Here is an 18580-nt window from a genome sequence, read left to right on the forward strand (position 1 = left end):
GATGAGACTTCTGACCCACATAACTGTAAGATAATAATAAATGGGTGTTGTGATAAGCCACAAGAGTATGGTAATTTACTATGATGGCAATAGAAAAGTAATATAACTGGTATGGTAATTAATCAGAACATTTATTCACTAACCAATCCAGATAAAGAATATATGTGAAAATTAGTGTAGAATAGAGAAGGTACCCAATAAGCGTTTAACATTTATAATTACAGAAAGCATTCTTCAAGTGTATTTCCCTCACATAATGTGTTTTCCTGAGAAATTATGGATAAATCAAAATTTCACACCTTCGAATTTTGTGAATTCATTTTCTATTTAAGGGAATAGAAAGAAAAAAACAATCACCCTCAGTTTAATCAGATTCTTTATCTTGTATTTTCTTAAAAAGGCCACCACTAATTCGAAGCCAAAGCAAATAAAGAACAAATTCAATTAAAAAAAACATAAAACAGGACAATTACAAAAGAAGTCTTCAAAACAGAACAGGTAGCTTTTTTCTCTCTATTTTATGTAGAATTATTCAAAAACACAAAGGCACATACAGACAAAACTGAAGTCTGCCACCTATTTATTTCAGCAGTATAAAGTCTATGTTATAGATGATATCAAGTCAGAGCTACGATAACTGAGCAATTCAGTTTAATAAAGTGAAATTTGTTTTTATAAAAATTAGCTTAAATACTTTGCTTTAATATACGCTTTCTTCCCTCTATGTTAGCAATATAGTAAGTCATCTAGAAACTTCAGTTGCATATAGAATTCTGATCAAAAGAGTTTTCTGGTTAGCTAATGGTTTTTATATTTGAGCATCAAAAATATTTTCACTTATTTCAAAACTTCTTGGTAGAGCTGAAAGGATATGGGCTGTAAGGCAAGAAGATCCTGGACCAGTTTTTTAAATAATCTCCTTTGAGTGTTACCTCATACCTTATAGTATTGTCAAAAAGAACTAAATTATATTATACATAAAGTGCCTAATAAATTTGAAAAGTGCTTTCTATTCCATTAACTATTCTGAAGAGAGTTCTCTTTATAAGAATAACCACGTTTTCTATTACCTAAAAAATGATACAACGAACATAAATTGACCTTTTCTTCATGACCCAGTGTCATCATTACAAACCCCAACCAGTGGCCACATTCCAGGTTTGCCTGGAACAATCCAGTTATGCTTATTGCTCAGATGTTCTCATTCTCAAAAGATTTTATTATTATTATTTTTTTTTTTTGGCAGCTGGCTGGTATGAAAAGTGTCCTAATTTGGATGATAAATTATATGTCCACCAAAGACACAAAGATCTATTGAGGTATTTAGTTACATAATTGTTCTTTTTGCTTCCATTTTCTTCCTGTGCACATATGTATACTTATCTGTTGGTCTACAGACCCCCCCAGAATGATCTTGTTAATAGTGAAAATTGTGTCTTAGCAATTTTTGTAATTTCAGTGTCATAGCAATACAATGTCTAGTATTTAATGACTGTTAGATAAATGAGTAAATGATAGAAGAGTATGGATTTTCATCTCTTTAAGAAATAGCCCTATGCTATCCTGGGTTTTCCCTCCAATTTATATTTTAATAATCCTAAAGAATTTATGATTTTCTCTTATTCATGTCATAACTAATTTGTTTACTAGCCTTTCCCTTTCACTTCCCCCTCTATATATGCTGCCATCGTACAAGCTAAACAAAAACAAGTTGGAACTGAATTATATGTATAATGAAGAAATTATAGAAGAGAGACTGTATGTAGGCTTTTGAGCTCTTTGACGATTTACGTTTACTTTGCCTACTTTCCAAAGCTAAGCAGTGATACTAAAAAACGTAAAATGTGGAATAATGCTCACAGTTATATTTAACATGAAGACTTACCCACAGGTGGCATCTGTTTTTTGGAAATATCATCATTTCTCCTCTCTTCACACTCTTCCATGTAGCTGTCTGAATTTCTTTGCAACTTGTCTTGGGCAATATGTGACATATTCATGTTTTCATCTTCAGAATGTCCTATGTCAAGATGTTCTTCTACTACATTCGCCTTACATTTTCTTCGTTTTTGTTTTACAGTCCTTTTGTTTCCAGATGATTTTTGTGCATTCTCAGAATACATTTCATGTTTTGCAGATCTACAATTATTTTCCATTTCATCTATCAAAGCACAACTTGTACCCAACTGTTTTTTATCAGAGGACTGAGATGTCTTTACTGGGTGAGCTTTATGGGAATGTTTGCCACTTGTCAAAGTCTTAGGTAATACATTATGTTTTTCTCTTGACTTCTTACCTTGAAGGAGTACAGTGCTCTCAGTCGGGTATATTGGGTGTTGTTGCAAAGGCCCAGATTTTCTTGGTATCATAATCCAAGACTGACTGGCAAAACTTCTGTCTGACTCATCAATTATAAATTCATCCTCTGTTAACTTCGTATCATTTGGAGGAGATGAATGAGGAGGAACAGTCGCTACATGCCTAACAATGGGACTAAAATGGGATGTTACTTCAACAGCTCAAAAAAATGAAGGTTTTACCTTTTTAAAGTAAAGAAATTAGAATAACCTATATTAGAAATAAAATCTACATATCTTTTAAAGAGCAGTTCACATGTCTCTTCAATTTTCCCTTATTCTTATAAATCTTTCCCTCCTTTTACATTTCTATAACAACAGATCATCATAGAAACTTAAGAGCTGGAAGAAAACCTAAACATCAACTAATTTGATGCTCCCTCCCACCCACCCACTATATATACTAAAAAATCAAAACCCAGAAATGTATAATTATAGCCCAAATACAATGACTCACAGTCCAAAATAAATATGTACAGATGCCTTCTGGAGCCTGAATTCCTTCACATCCAAAACAAGAATGAAAACAAGAAACCTCCAAGTCTACATTCTAAAAGAACACTACTAAATTATAGGAGATCAAAGACGATTTCTTGAAATCTTTTTTTTTACATCCCACAGGACTTTATACACAGCAACACCAAACACATAGATGCTGAGTGAAAGGAACAAAATTATTAATATCACTAAACTATTTTATGTAAAAATTTATTCCAAGTTTGAATATTTCACACACATTTTCAAATATATTTAAATATTATAATTATACTATAGAAATAAATGGAATGTATCTCGAAAGGTAGCCTAAGCACAAAAAAATGTAGTGCACAGAAACAAGGAAAAATATGAGGCAACTTTTATTACAAAGCATTCAACGCCATAGAAATCTGTTATAATGAGGTCAAAAATGTTTCCCCACTCTAGCCCTTTTTCTCCACACCCCTAGACCAACATTTACTTATCTTACTAAAACAGAGAAAGCCTAGATCATGATTATTATTTCTACACCCAGTATTGTAAAAGGATAAGACAGTAAGATAATTACATAATTTCAACTATAATCCTATTTTTATAATCTAACATTAACACTCTCAAATATTCATAAAAGCATGTACAAAGGTATTTCAAAAAATTCATGGAAAGATTCGTATTACCTTTTAATACTATTTTTCCACAAACTTTTTGAAGTACCCTTGTACATATTAAGTACACACAAAGCAGTTTGCACATTTAGTGAAGTGGTGAATTAATTAAATCTAGTGAATTGGGATTAAATAGCACCTCTTCCAACTAGTTGGGAAAGTTTTCTAGAGAAGGAAAAAATTATTCAAAAGATAATAATCTGATGGACTCATTTTGCATTTCCTTGCTTTTTATAACAACCTTGAGCAAACCACATATTGCAGTAAGATATGCAAAATCAAAAAATTAGGGTAAACCACCAACGCTAGCATATGTAGTCCTATTTCTGGCTTTTTCACTTGGGTAAGGATGCTTAGGTATTTTTAGCATTAACAGAAACAAAGCTAGAATAAAATAATTAGATTATTTGTTTTTCTCTTCTTATTAGAATATATAAAAGGATTATGAAATGAAAATACCCTCTCCTCTAATCTCAAACCCCTGATAAATCTTATAATGTAAAACAGTAAATACACTAAAAAATATACTGTCATCTAATAGGTAGAGACTTACAAATTTATATAACTAGAATATGCTATAAAAACTAATAAAGAACAAAGTCTATATAAACAGAAGACAATTAGTAAATGTGTAACAGAAATATTGTTTTTCAACATTTAAAGAAACAGCCAAACTGTCACAAAAAGTCTAATTTCTTTTATTATATATCATTTTCAATACCTATTAGTTGTCCACTTATAAAGAAGTAATGCTAAGTATTTAAAAATAAAGCCTTCTCAAACCAGCCAACAAGAACTATCCAAATCTGCAACTCTTCTACTTCAAGGTACCTCCATCTAACTAGTTATTAAAATCAAAGATATCCTTAGGAAATAACCTTGACACTGTTAAAATTCAAAATAGAAAACAATGATTTCTGACTAGGCGAAAAAAATCAAGGAAGACTTTTTGGCATTTGAGCTGGATCCTGAAGGATGGATAAGATTTGGTCATAAGAAAATACAAGAAAGACAATCAGAAGGAAGAGCATAAGCAAAAGCAAAGATGCTAAAAAGCACCAGAAATAGTGAGTAATTACATTTAGCTACAGCAAGTAAGTATAACATAAATTTTACTCACTAGATTATCAAAAAGAACATTAAAAAGAATACTTAATTACTTTTTCAGATGTGATATAATTAGCCCATAAGTGTAACATATTTATTTCAGATCATGGGGACAACATCCATGCATGGGGTAAAAAAATATATATATAAATAACTGAAATCAACTATGGGAACAGACTGAACAAAAGAGGAATTCATTTAACATGTTTTCATAAAAACTTCCTAACATGTTCACTAGCACTATGATACATACCACAGAAAATACAAAAGCAGCTCTAAACTTCTGGAACAGAGGGCTTATGTCTTAATCTACTAAGAAAGACATACATAAAATAGCTAAACTATGATACAAGGCAAGAAACTATTTAAAAAACACTGAAGAAGTCTAGCATGGACCTTAAATGAATATGGAGATTGGCTGATGACAAGGGAAAATGGTGTACCAAAGCAGAGACAACTGCAAATGTGTATGACTAAGTGGGCAGAAACAGTTGATAAGGGAGGGTGAAGGCCTTTAATTACCAGCTGACAAATCTGAAGTTTATTCTACAAACCAGTGATTCTCAACCCTGGCTGCCATTAATTCTAGGTAACTCTAATGTGCAGCCAGGGTTGCGAATCACTGTATGAACATTATAGAACCAATGGACGTTTTTGAGTAGACAAGAGCACATTAAAATTTATTTAGGTCTATCCTTTTATTTGCACAATCAAAGGAAACAGAAAAAAAAAAAATTTAAAGCCTGTAATAGTGAAATACAGGTACCCTGACATAATTCTATTTCTAAATACTGCAGTGAAAACTGAAAAAATTTATTATCTATCAAAGAATAGCTTTGGGGTGATTTACTGGTAAGAAACTACTTCTCCATACGGGTCAGGCAAAATTTCAATTAAAATTTGTGTCAATTAAAAGGTCTATTTCTAAGTTAAATAACATTAGGAATTCTTAGACATTGTTCATAGAATGTGAACAAACAATATCTCAAATGACAGTTTCTTAATAACTCACCTGGATTCACTTTTTCTTTTCACAGTTTCTAAAAACAACGTTGAAAAACTCTTTCTAGCTTGTGGTTGAACTTCATATTCTGAATCCTGTATTCTTTTCTGAAATGTTCCTGATGATTTCCTTTCTTGTTGTCCTTCTGATATTTTATCCTCTGCTTGTGATACTTTACTCTCTATTTCCACTTTCTTCAAAATATCTTTATCTTCAAAGTTTAACCTTAAAGGTTAAAAGGAAGGCAAGATGAATGTTCCCATTAGATTTGTTGAGTTACGAGTCTTCCTGAACTCCCTTACAGTGACAATACATACCACTTACAAAACTTTGCAGTGGGCCTTCATTATTATATAACTTTGCAGTGGGCCAATCATAATTTATAAATGCTGATTTGTAAACTCTTACATAAAATATATAGGTAAATTGCTAAGGAATTATACTTTGTACTTGTCAATAGAAAAAAATAAAAGAGAAAAGAATGGTTAAATTATACACCAAGGAAATGTGTAGCTTAGAGCACCGGTTCACAGAGCACGGCTTCTCAGAGCACTTTTAGAGTACTGTGGCAGACCACACTTTTAACAGCAAAGTCTTAGAATATACTTATACTTAACTCATTGGCTCCAGAAATCACATATAACTCTAGACAGAAATTACCCTCATTGCAGAGGTCTCTATATTAGTCCATTTTCTGTTGCTTGTAACAGAATGCCTGAAATTGAGTAATTTATAATGAAATTTATTTCTTACACTTTTGGAGAACGGGAAGTCCAAGGCCAAGGGGGCACATCTGTTGAGGGCCTTATTCTTAGTGGGGACGTTCCGCCGAGTCCCAAGGAGGTGCAGAGCATTACATGGTATGTGGGGCAAGAGAGCATCTCAATGTGTTCATTTGCTCTCCTTATTAAGCCACCAACGCCACTCCTATGATAATCTATTTATCCATTAATCCATGAATGGGTTATTCCATTCATAAGGGCAGAGCCCTCACAATCCAATCACCTCCCAAAGGCCTCACCTTTCAAATACAATAGTTGGATTTCTCACCCTCTTAACACTGTTACAATGGGGATCAAGCATCAATATGCATTTTGGGGAACATTCAAACAGTCTCCAATAGCAAAAAACCTTGAACAATCTGCTTTGTTTCCTGAAGGCCAAAGGAAAACCCCCAAAGAATGGAAGTAGGTTTAACAACACATCCTCAAAAATACTTATACTTTGCTACCCTAGGAATGACCTAATTCATACCTACCCTAGCAATTACAAGTAATACACATATAGAGGAAATACAAATTGTTTTTCTTATAAATACAGTTAAGTTTATAAGTTATAGAAAACTTACTATCAGAAAGAAAACACATTTTTCCAAACACTATAGAAAAGTTAACCACCGAACTTCTCTGAAGTATATTTTAAGGCCTTCCTTATTAATTATAAACTAAATATATATTGAATGTGTGCCATATTTTTCTCATAACATGTTAATAATCCTTAATCCTTACTACAAAGCTACACAAAAAGACTGAATTAGCACTTTTAAATATAAATGGTAAAAACTTTAAAGTAGAATAAACATTATTTAAATAAAGATTACCTTTTCTTGGTTTTAAGAGAAATCTCTGTACTTGAAGACAGCACATTTACTGAATTTTCCAAAGTGTAAGTTTCTCTCTTTTGAGAAACAGATGGAACAGCATTTTGCAATACAGATGTTTTTGCATCCAAAAGAACAGAAGGTGAGCCAACAGATAAGTAAAATTCTTCATCAACTTCACTGTGATGATCATTTTGTTTTCTACTGTTTTTTGAGTCAGGTACATTTTCAGAACCAACATCAGTTGCCAGAATTTTCTGATGAACTTCATGGGCCTGAACTAGAAGAAAATTATATGAAGATACTTGTCAATTAAAAAAATAACATTAGAATCAAATATGCTTTTTAAAATTCAACAATTAAAATAGTATAATTTAATGCAGTTTTCAAAAAACTCACAGGTCACTATATTTAGAATCAAAGATCTATGATTAAAATAAGTATTTTAAAAGTTCTAATTTATTAAATTAATGAACTGAAACATGCATTTGGTTCATGCTATCTGAAGTTTGAAATGACAGTATTCTCAAACATAGAAAATTCACAAGTTTGTTGAAATAGTTTTGAAATTTGAGTAAATTTACACACAGCTAAAATAATGAAGTAACCTAGAGAAAACATAAGATTCTTCTATCTTTAGGCTAAGAGTCGGTAAGCTACAGCAGCTAGATGAGCACATACTTATACATGTACACACACATATAGAAATAACAAATGAGAGATATATAACAACATATATTTATGTGTGTGCATTTATACTCATATATACACACATATATGTATGTGTACTTCTATCTACATATAGAGATAGAGAATATATATATATATATATATACTCTTAACCCTCAACTTTTTCTCTCTAAGTACAACTAAATACCCTGAGAATTATCCATTGGTCAACAAAAACAGGACTCTGAAAACTGGAAGGAAGAAGGCAGACTAGGTAGGAACCTCAAGACTTAAGGAACAACAGACAATGTGATGAGTCCCTTGGGTTTTCTATTTATCTCCCATATACCTCTGGACCGAGCAATGGCGAGACCTGCAACATGGAATCATCAATAGGCAAAAGGGGGAAAGAAAAAAATTGCATTCCCTGAACAAAGACTTGAACAAGAGAAACCCAACAGAGACCTAGTGGGGATCCCCAATCCCTACTCCAAAACATGGGCCACAGACTACACTGGCAGAGCAGCAAAGCCTGGGCCATACTATGGGACAGCAGCAGCAGAGGCAAAGCCCCAGACCAACCCAGTCCCCACTTTAACAATCACAGATGGCAGGTGGTATCACCCACATGCAGCTGCTGAGCAGTGAAGCCTCGGACCTTCCCAGCCCCCCTGCTTCACAACCCAAGGCAGTGTTCTGACCCACTGGTACTGCTGACACCCCCAGCCATCTCAGTCCCTACTTCACAACTAGGGTACCAGCAGACACTCTAACCTGAGAGAACAGCATGAGAGAGCCCAGCATCCCTCTGCCCTCCACCCAGGAATATAACAACACCCGGGTCCAGCAGCTTCTGACTAGAACCCCACACAGGTGAAGGACATCAGGAGGCTCAAGAAAGCACCCTCCCTACTCACCTCAGGAAATACCTACAGAAATAGCACCAATAGGAACTGAGCTAGATTCCTAGCAGCAAAACAAAATTAAGCAGACCATGGGCTGGCTGGTTAGTATGGGACCGCGCCCTTTTTCTAAGCAAAAACAGATGGCCTAAACGGTGGCACCCAAGGGAAATTAAGGGAGAGAGCTAAGCATAGAGAGGCAAGGCACATGCACATTTGACCTTTTCCAGGATTGGCCTAAGCTTGGAAATCCCCGCCTGCTAAGCATATAAATATGAACTTCTGTGCTCCAAAATACCAATTGGGCTAAATTTGAAAGCACACCCCCGCTTTTTTCCGAACAACCCCAAGCTTTCCCAGTTTCAGCTCCTCTTTTCAGTAAACCCGAACCACTTGAAGATACATGGGGAAATCCCACAGATCAACTAAAACCTTCATTTCAAGCCTACCCTGTTAATGTTAATCCGGGGGGCAACAGACCAGCCCCTTGGTATCCTTGGGAAGCCCAGGATTTAAAAGAACCAAGGCTGTTGCTGAGGATGGCCCTAATTCTCCATGGGCAGAAACTATCCTTCAGGGACTAGCCCATCAGCCTTGCACCACTCAGGACTGAAAGATGTTATTTAAGGCAGTCCTGCCCCCAAATTTGTTTATTAAGTTCTGTGCCTTTTATAAGGAGGAGTGCCATGCCCAAGCAGAAAGGAATCAAGCAGCCAATCCTGTCATCCCAGTTACCTTTGGCATGTTGTCCAGAAATGCAGATCAATATAGTACAGGAATCCAACAGGCGGCAATCCCACCTCCTTACCAAGACCAGGTCAGGGCTGCCACCTTAGCTCCCTGGGCAAAGCTCGCAGAGAGCCCCACGGAGCCCCCAAATGCTGGAATAACCCAGAGGCCCAATGAAGACCTCCCTTCCTTTATTGTTAGGGTAGAGCAAAATATACAAAGAAAATTTCCCCCCAGCCCACTCAGAGATCAGTTTGTTAAGATGCTTGTATGGGATGGAATGACCACTGATCATAAGTTGGCTTGCACAAGCTAAAGGGGACCGATCCATGGAGAAGTGGGTTATCTCTTCCAAGGAGGTAGGGAGTCAACATTTTCAAGCCAGGACTTTATCCACAGCCTTGCAGGCTCAGACGCAAAACTTAACCGAAGCCTTCAAGGCATTTACCGCCCTGATCCCCTCAGGAAACAATACTTCCCCACCCTTCAAGGGACAATGTTTTGGTTGCGCAAGACAAGGTCATCTTAAAAGCCAATGTCCCAAGGCTAAAGGCAAAAAACCCCCTACCACACCTTGCCCCCCATGTAAAAAAGGGTTACATTGAAAAAAGGACTGTAGGTCCAAATTTGACAAAGATGGCAATCCTTTAAACTAAGCCAGGGGCAACCCCTAGCCCCGTCACCCCAAGGGGGTCATAAAAGTAACCAGCCAAAAGGGCCCAGGGCTAATTGGACAGTCCCTATAGTCCCTGGAGTAAGGCCAAAAATGGACATCACCATCGAGGGTAAAAGGTTCCAATGCTTAATTGATACAGGGGCAGATTGAACTGTCCTCCGCCAAGATGAAGTGCCTCCTAGCTGGGATGTTGTCCCTGGGCCTCAAATCCTCGGGGTAGGAGGTGAAACACCATCTTTTGAAACAAAGGGATGGTTAAAATAGAGAGATGCAGATGGCACCACTGGGGAGGTGAAGCCCCTCATTGCTTCCGGACTTAATGCTAATCTTTTAGGACAAGATGTCCTTGGCCAGGCAGATGCTTACATCACCACCAATCATAAGGGCTTTTATGATGAGCTTTTAGATAAGGAAGAATACCAACAACAGTTCCACATTCGCTGTCACTCTACGAAATGCAAGCTCAACAACCCCTCCCCAGAATCAGGGTTCACCCCCAATTCTAGAGGCCACTGCTCCCCTGTTCCCCCAGATTAAATGGAGAGACGGACCTCCAATATGGGTGGAGCAGTGGCCACTCCCTTCTCACAAACTACAGGCTTTAAGAGATATTATCCAAGAACAACTTAGGTTGGGACACACTGGACCCTCTGTCAGCCCTTGGAACATACCCATTTTTGTAATAAAAAAGGCTTCAGGAAAATAGAGAATGCTCCAAGATCTTAGAGAGATAAACAAAAGGATGATTATTATGGGGACTCCTTTGCAGGGCCTACCTTGGGCCCCTGCCGTCCCCAGCCACTTGCCAGCATTTGGAAAATTAAAATATATTTTCATGTCTATTGACACTTATTCTCATGCCTGTTGGGCTACAGCCCACACTGGGGAAAAGGCTAAACAGGCACAAAGTCATTTACTACAATGTTTTGCCACACTCGGCCTCCCCAGTCAACTTAAAACAGATAATGGCCCTTGCTTTGTTAGCAAAGCCTTCCAAGATTTTTTATCCACTTGGAACATACGCCACTCCACTGGCATCCCTTACAATCCTCAGGGACAAGCCATAATAGAATGTCACCATCAGAATCTAAAGAACCAACTTTTTTTAAAAAAGGGGAGAATTATTAGCCCCACCAACAGTTAGGAATGGCATTATTTACCTTAAATATTTTAAATTTTCCAAAACATGAGCCAATAACTGCTTTCCAAAAACACTGGTCAACCCAATCCCCACGTCCAGCCGTTCAGGTGTGATGGAAAAATCCCCTTTCAGGACAATGGAGAGGCCCCGACCCGCTCTTAACTATGGGCAGAGGATTTGGATGTATTTTTCCTTTCAACGAGCCCAACCCTATATGGGTGCCAAGCAGAAATCTCAAGTTCTCACCCACTGCCCAGGGCGATAAGGACCCTGAGGAAAACCTTTCTTATGTTTTCCAGGAAAGTCCACAATGAAGCAAGCTTATCTTCTGCTAGGGGTCTTCTCCATGATTGGTGAAGCAAGTCCACCCTCTTCTCCACACACTCCGGCTAACTAAACATGAACAGAAGGGGCTTGGACTTGCTGTTTCTGCAACAAGGAGGATTATGTGCAGCCCTCAAAGAAGAATGTTCTTTTTACGCAGACCATTCCGGCATTGTTAAAGATTCTTTAGCTAAATTAAGAGAAGGATTAGAAAAATGTAGGAGGGAAAGAGAGGCCAATTCCGGCTGGTTTGAAGGCTGGTTTAGAACTTCCCCTTGGCTCACCACTCTCATATCCGTCTTAACAGGCCCTCCATGCATGTGGGGTCGGCTAACGGCCCTTATAAGGTGCAACCTAGGGTCCCTCACCATGCTCACCCAGGTGGTGGAAAAAGTAGCTAATGAACAACACCTCCAAGACCCTTGGGTCAATTTGGCTCTTCAAAAAAATTAACACCAAGGTGTAATCTCCTGTTTGGCCTCAGCTTGGTTGGATAGTCAATGACAGGTAAGATCCCCCACGGGGGGGTGGGGGGGAACAACCTAAGACAGACACAACCACACAAGGCTTCTATTAAAACAAAAAGGGGGAACTATGGGACTGTGCCCTTTTTCTAAGCAAAAACAACAGATGGCCTAAATGGATAAAAGGTGGCGCCCAAGGGAAGTTAAGGGGGAGGGCTAAGCATAGAGAGGCAAGGCACGTGCACATGTGCACATTTGACCTTTTCAAGGATTGGCCTAACCTTGGAAATCCCCGCCTGCTAAGCATATAAATATGATCTTTTGTGTTACAATAAACAAAACTGCCTGACAGAACCCCCGCTGCCTATGTATGTGTTTGTTCCCTATCTGGGAGAGCAGCGGTGTGCTCACCCATCTCTTGGGATCTCTTTTCGCCCCGCGTCCTGGCGGGGGAGAAAAGGGCAATCCCTTTGGCCCCAACCCTCTAGGGAAAGGAAAAACCTGTTGGGGTCCCATGCGGCCGCCGGAGACGTTAGCTCAGTTGGTTAGTGTAGTGCTGATCACACCAAAGTTCACGGTTCTATCTTTGTACTGGCCAGCAGAAAATGAAGCAAACCAAAATACAACTGCTAGGACACTTAACTACTATTGTAAATCAACACAGAAGAGTAGGGAAATACTTATGCTTTAAACCAAAACAGGGCAATTATGTGCTGTAACAAAAGATTTAAATATGATCAAGAATATCCTAGTATAATAACCAAAATGCCGAGGATACAATCAAAATGACTCATCATACCAAAAACCAGAAAAAAACACAATCTGAACAAGAAAATATCATCAGGGCTGGCCAGTTAGCTCAGCTGGTTAGAGCATGGTGCTGATAACACCAAGGCCTGGGTTTGATCCCTGCACCAGCCAGCTGCCAAAAAAGAAAAAAGAAAAAAAGAAAATATCATCAGTGAAAACAAATAAAATGAATGAGATGTTGGGATTATTTAACAAGGATTTTTAAAGCAGACTTCATAGAAATGCTTTAAAAATCTACTACAAATTCTCTTGAAATAAATGAAAAGACAGAAACTCACAAAGAAAGAGGAATTACTTAGAAAAAAAAATTTTTTTGGATTTTAGCAATTCTTATTGGGTGTGTAGTGATTATAAGCCAAAGTATAAAGTTCCTACCTCAAAAAGTAGGGGGGAAAAAGAGTAAAAGAAACCCAAACCAAGCGGAAGGATGGAAAAAATATAGATAAGAGCAGAAATCAATGAAATTGAAAAGAGGAAGATACAGCAAATTACTGAAACAAGCTAACTCTTTATGAAATGTAAGACCCAAAACTATGAAACTAATAGTAGAAAACAGGACATTGGTCTAAGTAAAAATTTTATTTTATTTTATTTATTTTTTTTTTTTGTCGTTTTTTCATGACCGGCACTCAGCCAGTGAGTGCACCCGTCAGTCCTATATAGGATCCGAACTCGCGGCGGGAGCGTCGTCGCGCTGCCAGCGCAGCACTCTTCCAAGTGCGCCACGGGCTCGGCCCTAAGTAAAAATTTTATAAGACCTCAGAATCACAGGCAACAAAAGCAAAAGTAGATAAACAGGATTATATCAAATGCAGAAGCTTCTGCATTGCAAAACAATAGAACGAAGAGACACCCCACAAAATAGGAGAAAATATCTGCAAACTATGCAACCAACAGGGATTAATATCCAGAACATACAAGGAACTCAAACAATTCAACAACAAAAAAATCTGATTAAGAAAAGGGCAAATGATTTGAACAGATACTTCTCAAAATATGCAAATGCCCAACAAGTGTATGAAAAGATGCTCAACATCACTAATCATCAGGGAAATGCAAATCAAAGCCACAGTGAGATATTACCTCACCCAATTAGAATGGCTATTATCAGAAAGACAAAAAATAACAAATGCTGGCAAGGATGCAAAGAAATACACTTATACACTGTTGGTGTGAATGTAAATTAGCATGGCCATTAGATGAAACAGTATGAAGGTTTCTGAAAAAACTACAAATAGAACCACCATATGATCCAGCAATCCCACTACTGGGTATAAATCCAAAAGAAAAGAAATCAGTATGTCTAAGGGGTATCTGCACTTCCACGTTTATTGCAGCACTATTCACAACAGCCAAGATATGGAATCAACCTGGCCAACAACAGATGAATGAATAAAAAAATATGGTATATATACACAATGGAGGCGAGTTTGTTCTTGCACTTCTGGGAATGGAATAATTACTGCTACAGCAGGTTTTTAAAGAGTCTGACTTCCTTGGTTTCTTTTTTGCTTCCTCTTGCCATGTGATCTCTCTCTGCATGCACCCATTTCCCCTTCTGCTTTCCTTCATGAGTTGAAGAATCATGAAACCCTCACCAGATACAGAGCCCAATCCCGAACCTTCCGGCAACCAGAATCACAGGCCACATAAGCTTCTTTTCTTTATAAATTACCCAGCCTCAGGTATTCTGTTATAGCAACACAAAACAAACTAATGCAGTAATAATACACAATAACCGACATTTATAGACAACTACACCCAATAATAGAAATCATTTTTTTTTCAAGTGCTCATGAATCACTCACAAAGATAGATAGTATTCTGGGTTATAAAACAAATCTTTACAAATTTAAAAGAACTGAAATCACACAGTACATGCTGTGTCATAAAGGAACAAAATTAGAAATTAGGGCTGGCTGGTTAGCTCAGCTGGTTAGAGCACAGTGTTATAACACCAAGATCAAGTATTCAGATCCCCATACTACCCAGCTGCCAGAAATCAAAAAAAATTTTTTTTAATTAAATAATAAAATAAAATGATTAGAAATTAATAATGGAAAGGCAATACAAAAAATTACCAAACACTTGAAAATTAATACTTTTAAATAACCAATGGGTTAAAGAAATCTCAAAAGATATTGAAAATTACAGAGAAATAAGTGAAACAAACAAAAAACACAACACATCAAAATCTGTGGGATGCAACTACAGCAGTGCTAAGAGAAACTGATACCACTAAATACATACATCTGAAAAAGAGGAAAAATCTCAAATTACTAACATACCATGACCAAGTAGAAATTTTTCCAGGTATGTAAGGCTGATTAAACATTCAAAAACCAATCAATGTAAGACACCACGTCAACAGATTAAAGAAAAAAAGTCATGTGATCATATCAATTTATTCTGAAAATGCATTTGACAAAAATCCATATCTATCCATGATTAAAAACTCTCAGCAGAAGAATAGAAAGATGGCAAGTGAACAACCTAACACTTCACCTTAAAGAACTAGAAAAACAAGAACAATCCAAACCTAAAGTTAGCAGACGGAAAGAAATCATTAAGATCAGAGCAGAACTGAATGAAATTGAAAACCAAAAAACAATTCAAAAGATCAACAAATCAAAATGTTGGTTTTTTGAAAAGATAAATAAAATTGACAAACCATTAGCATGGCTAACAAAAAAAAGAAGAGAGAAGACTCAAATAACAAAAATTAGAAATGAAAAAGGTGATATTACAACTGATTCATCTGAAATACAAGGAATCATTCGAGACTACTATAAACAACTATACGCCAACAAATTTGAAAATCTGGAGGAAATGGATAAATTTCTGGACACACACAAGCTCCCAAAACTGAACCGTGAAGACGTAGAAAATTTGAACAGACCAATAACAATAAAGGAGATTGAAGCTGTTATCAGAAGGCTCCCAACAAAGAAAAGCCCAGGACCAGATGGATTCACAGCAGAATTTTACCAAACATTCAAAGAGGAATTGACACCAATTCTTTACAAACTATTCCAAAAGATTGAAATGGACGCAAATCTCCCAAACTCATTCTATGAAGCAAACATCATCCTGATACCAAAACCAGGTAAAGATATAACCCAAAAAGAAAACTACAGGCCGATATCCTTGATGAATATAGATGCAAAAATCCTCAATAAAATACTAGCAAACAGAATACAGCAACACATACGAAAAATTATTCATCACGATCAAGTGGGATTCATCCCAGGGATGCAAGGTTGGTTCAACATACGCAAATCAATAAATGTGATACACCATATTAATAAACTCAAACACAAGGACCATATGATCATCTCTATACATGCTGAAAAAGCATTTGATAAAGTTCAGCACTCATTCATGACAAAGACCCTCTATAAGTTAGGTATAGAGGGAAAGTATCTCAACATAATTAAAGCCATATATGCCAAACCCACTGCCAATATCATCCTGAATGGGGAAAAGCTGAAAGCTTTTCATAAGAACAGGAACTAGACAAGGATGCCCACTCTCACCACTCCTATTCAACATAGTGTTGGAAGTACTAGCCAGAGCAATCAGAGAAGAGAAGGAAATAAAGGGCATCCAGATTGGAAAAGATGAAGTCAAACTGTCCCTGTTCGCAGATGACATGATCCTATATATCGAAGAGCCTAAAACCTCTACAAAAAAACTCTTGGAATTGATAAATGATTTCAGCACAGTAGCAGGATACAAAATCAACACACAAAAATCAGTAGCATTTCTTTTCTCCAATAGTGAACATGCAGAAGGAGAAATCAAGAAAGCCTGCCCATTTACAATAGCCACCAAAAAAATAAAATACTTAGGAATTGAGTTAACCAAGGAGGTGAAAAATCTCTATAATGAGAACTACAAACCACTGCTGAGAGAAATTAGAGAGGATACAAGAAGATGGAAAGATGTTCCATGCTCTTGGATTGGAAGAATCAACATAGTGAAAATGTCCATACTACCCAAAGTGATATACAAATTCAACGCAATCCCCATCAAAATTCCAAAGACATTTTTCTCAGAAATGGAAAAAACTATCCAGACATTTATATGGAACAATAAAAGACCACGCATAGCCAAAGTAATGCTGAGCAAAAAAAATAAAGCTGGAGGCATAACACTACCTGACTTTAAGCTATACTACAAAGCTATAATAACCAAAACAGTATGGTACTGGCATAAAAACAGACACAATGACCAATGGAATAGAATAGAGAATCCAGAAATCAGCCCACACACTTACTGCCATCTGATCTTTGACAAAGGCACCAAGCCTATTCACTGGGGAAGGGACTGCCTCTTCAGCAAATGGTGCTGGGATAACTGGATATCCATATGCAGGAGAATGAAACTAGATCCATACCTCTCACCGTATACTAAAATCAACTCAAAATGGATTAAGGATGTAAATATACACCCTGAAACAATAAAACTTCTTAAAGAAAACATAGGAGAAACACTTCAGGAAATAGGACTGGGCACAGACTTCATGAATACGACCCCAAAAGCACGGGCAACCAAAGGAAAAATAAACAAATGGGATTATATCAAACTAAAAAGCTTCTGCACAGCAAAAGAAACAATTAAAAGAGTTAAAAGACAACCAACAGAGTGGGAGAAAATATTTGCAAAATATACATCTGACGAAGGATTAATATCCAGAACATATAAGGAACTCAAACAACTGTACAAGAAGAAAACACGCAACCCGATTAAAAAATGGGCAAAAGAGCTAAGTAGGCATTTCTCTAAGGAAGATATCCAAATGGCCAACAGACATATGAAAAAATGCTCAACATCACTCAGCATCCGGGAAATGCAAATCAAAACCACATTGAGATACCATCTAACCCCAGTTAGGATGGCTAAAATCCAAAAGACTCTGAACGATAATCGCTGGCGAGGTTGCGGAGAAAAAGGAACTCTCATACATTGTTGGTGGGACTGCAAAATGGTGCAGCCTCTATGGAAAATGGTATGGAGGTTGCTCAAACAATTGCAGATAGATCTACCATACGACCCAGCTATCCCACTGTTGGGAATATACCCAGAGGAATGGAAATCATCAAGTCGAAGGTATACCTGTTCCCCAATGTTTATCGCAGCACTCTTTACAATAGCCAAGAGTTGGAACCAGCCCAAATGCCCATCATCAGATGAGTGGATATGGAAAATGTGGTACATCTACACAATGGAATACTACTCAGCTATAAAAACGAATGAAATACTGCCATTTGCAACAACATGGATGGACCTTGAGAGAATTATATTAAGTGAAACAAGTCAGGCACAGAAAGAGAAATACCACATGTTCTCACTTATCGGTGGGAGCTAAAAATTAATATATAAATTCACACACACACACACACACACAAAACCGGGGGGCGGGGAGAGGATATAACAACCACAATTATTTGAAGTTGATACACAAGCAAACAGAAAGGACATTGTTTGGGGGGAGGGGGAGAGGGAGAAGGGAGAGAGGTCTTGGTGATGGGGAGCAATAATCAGCTACAATGTATATCGATAAAATAAAATTTAAAAAAAAAAAAAAACGATATAGATTGGCTGAATGGATTTAAAAAACTAGATCCAACTATATGCTGCCTGCAAGAAACTC

At 37.1% G+C, this 18580-nt stretch overlaps 1 protein-coding gene across 6 annotated transcripts in view; it reads right to left on the bottom strand.

Annotated features, from left to right (window-relative positions):
• The window catches only part of CENPC (centromere protein C), a 68904-nt gene that overhangs the window by 31899 nt on the left and 18425 nt on the right, over positions 1 to 18580 (bottom strand). For 4 of the 6 annotated variants that reach the window (XM_063107923.1, XM_063107922.1, XM_063107920.1 and 1 more), the window contains 3 exons: positions 7210 to 7489; positions 5619 to 5834; positions 1886 to 2493 (listed from right to left, as the gene is read on the bottom strand). In XM_063107923.1, the coding sequence (XP_062963993.1) occupies positions 1886 to 2493; positions 5619 to 5834; positions 7210 to 7489 (1104 nt within the window). The remainder of the gene's footprint in view (positions 1 to 1885; positions 2494 to 5618; positions 5835 to 7209; positions 7490 to 18580) is intronic. The other 2 variants (XM_063107921.1, XM_063107925.1) reach the window with 2 other exon arrangements.

The sequence above is a fragment of the Cynocephalus volans genome, chromosome 9, assembly GCF_027409185.1.
Source record: "Cynocephalus volans isolate mCynVol1 chromosome 9, mCynVol1.pri, whole genome shotgun sequence".
NCBI classification, from domain to species: domain Eukaryota; kingdom Metazoa; phylum Chordata; class Mammalia; order Dermoptera; family Cynocephalidae; genus Cynocephalus; species Cynocephalus volans.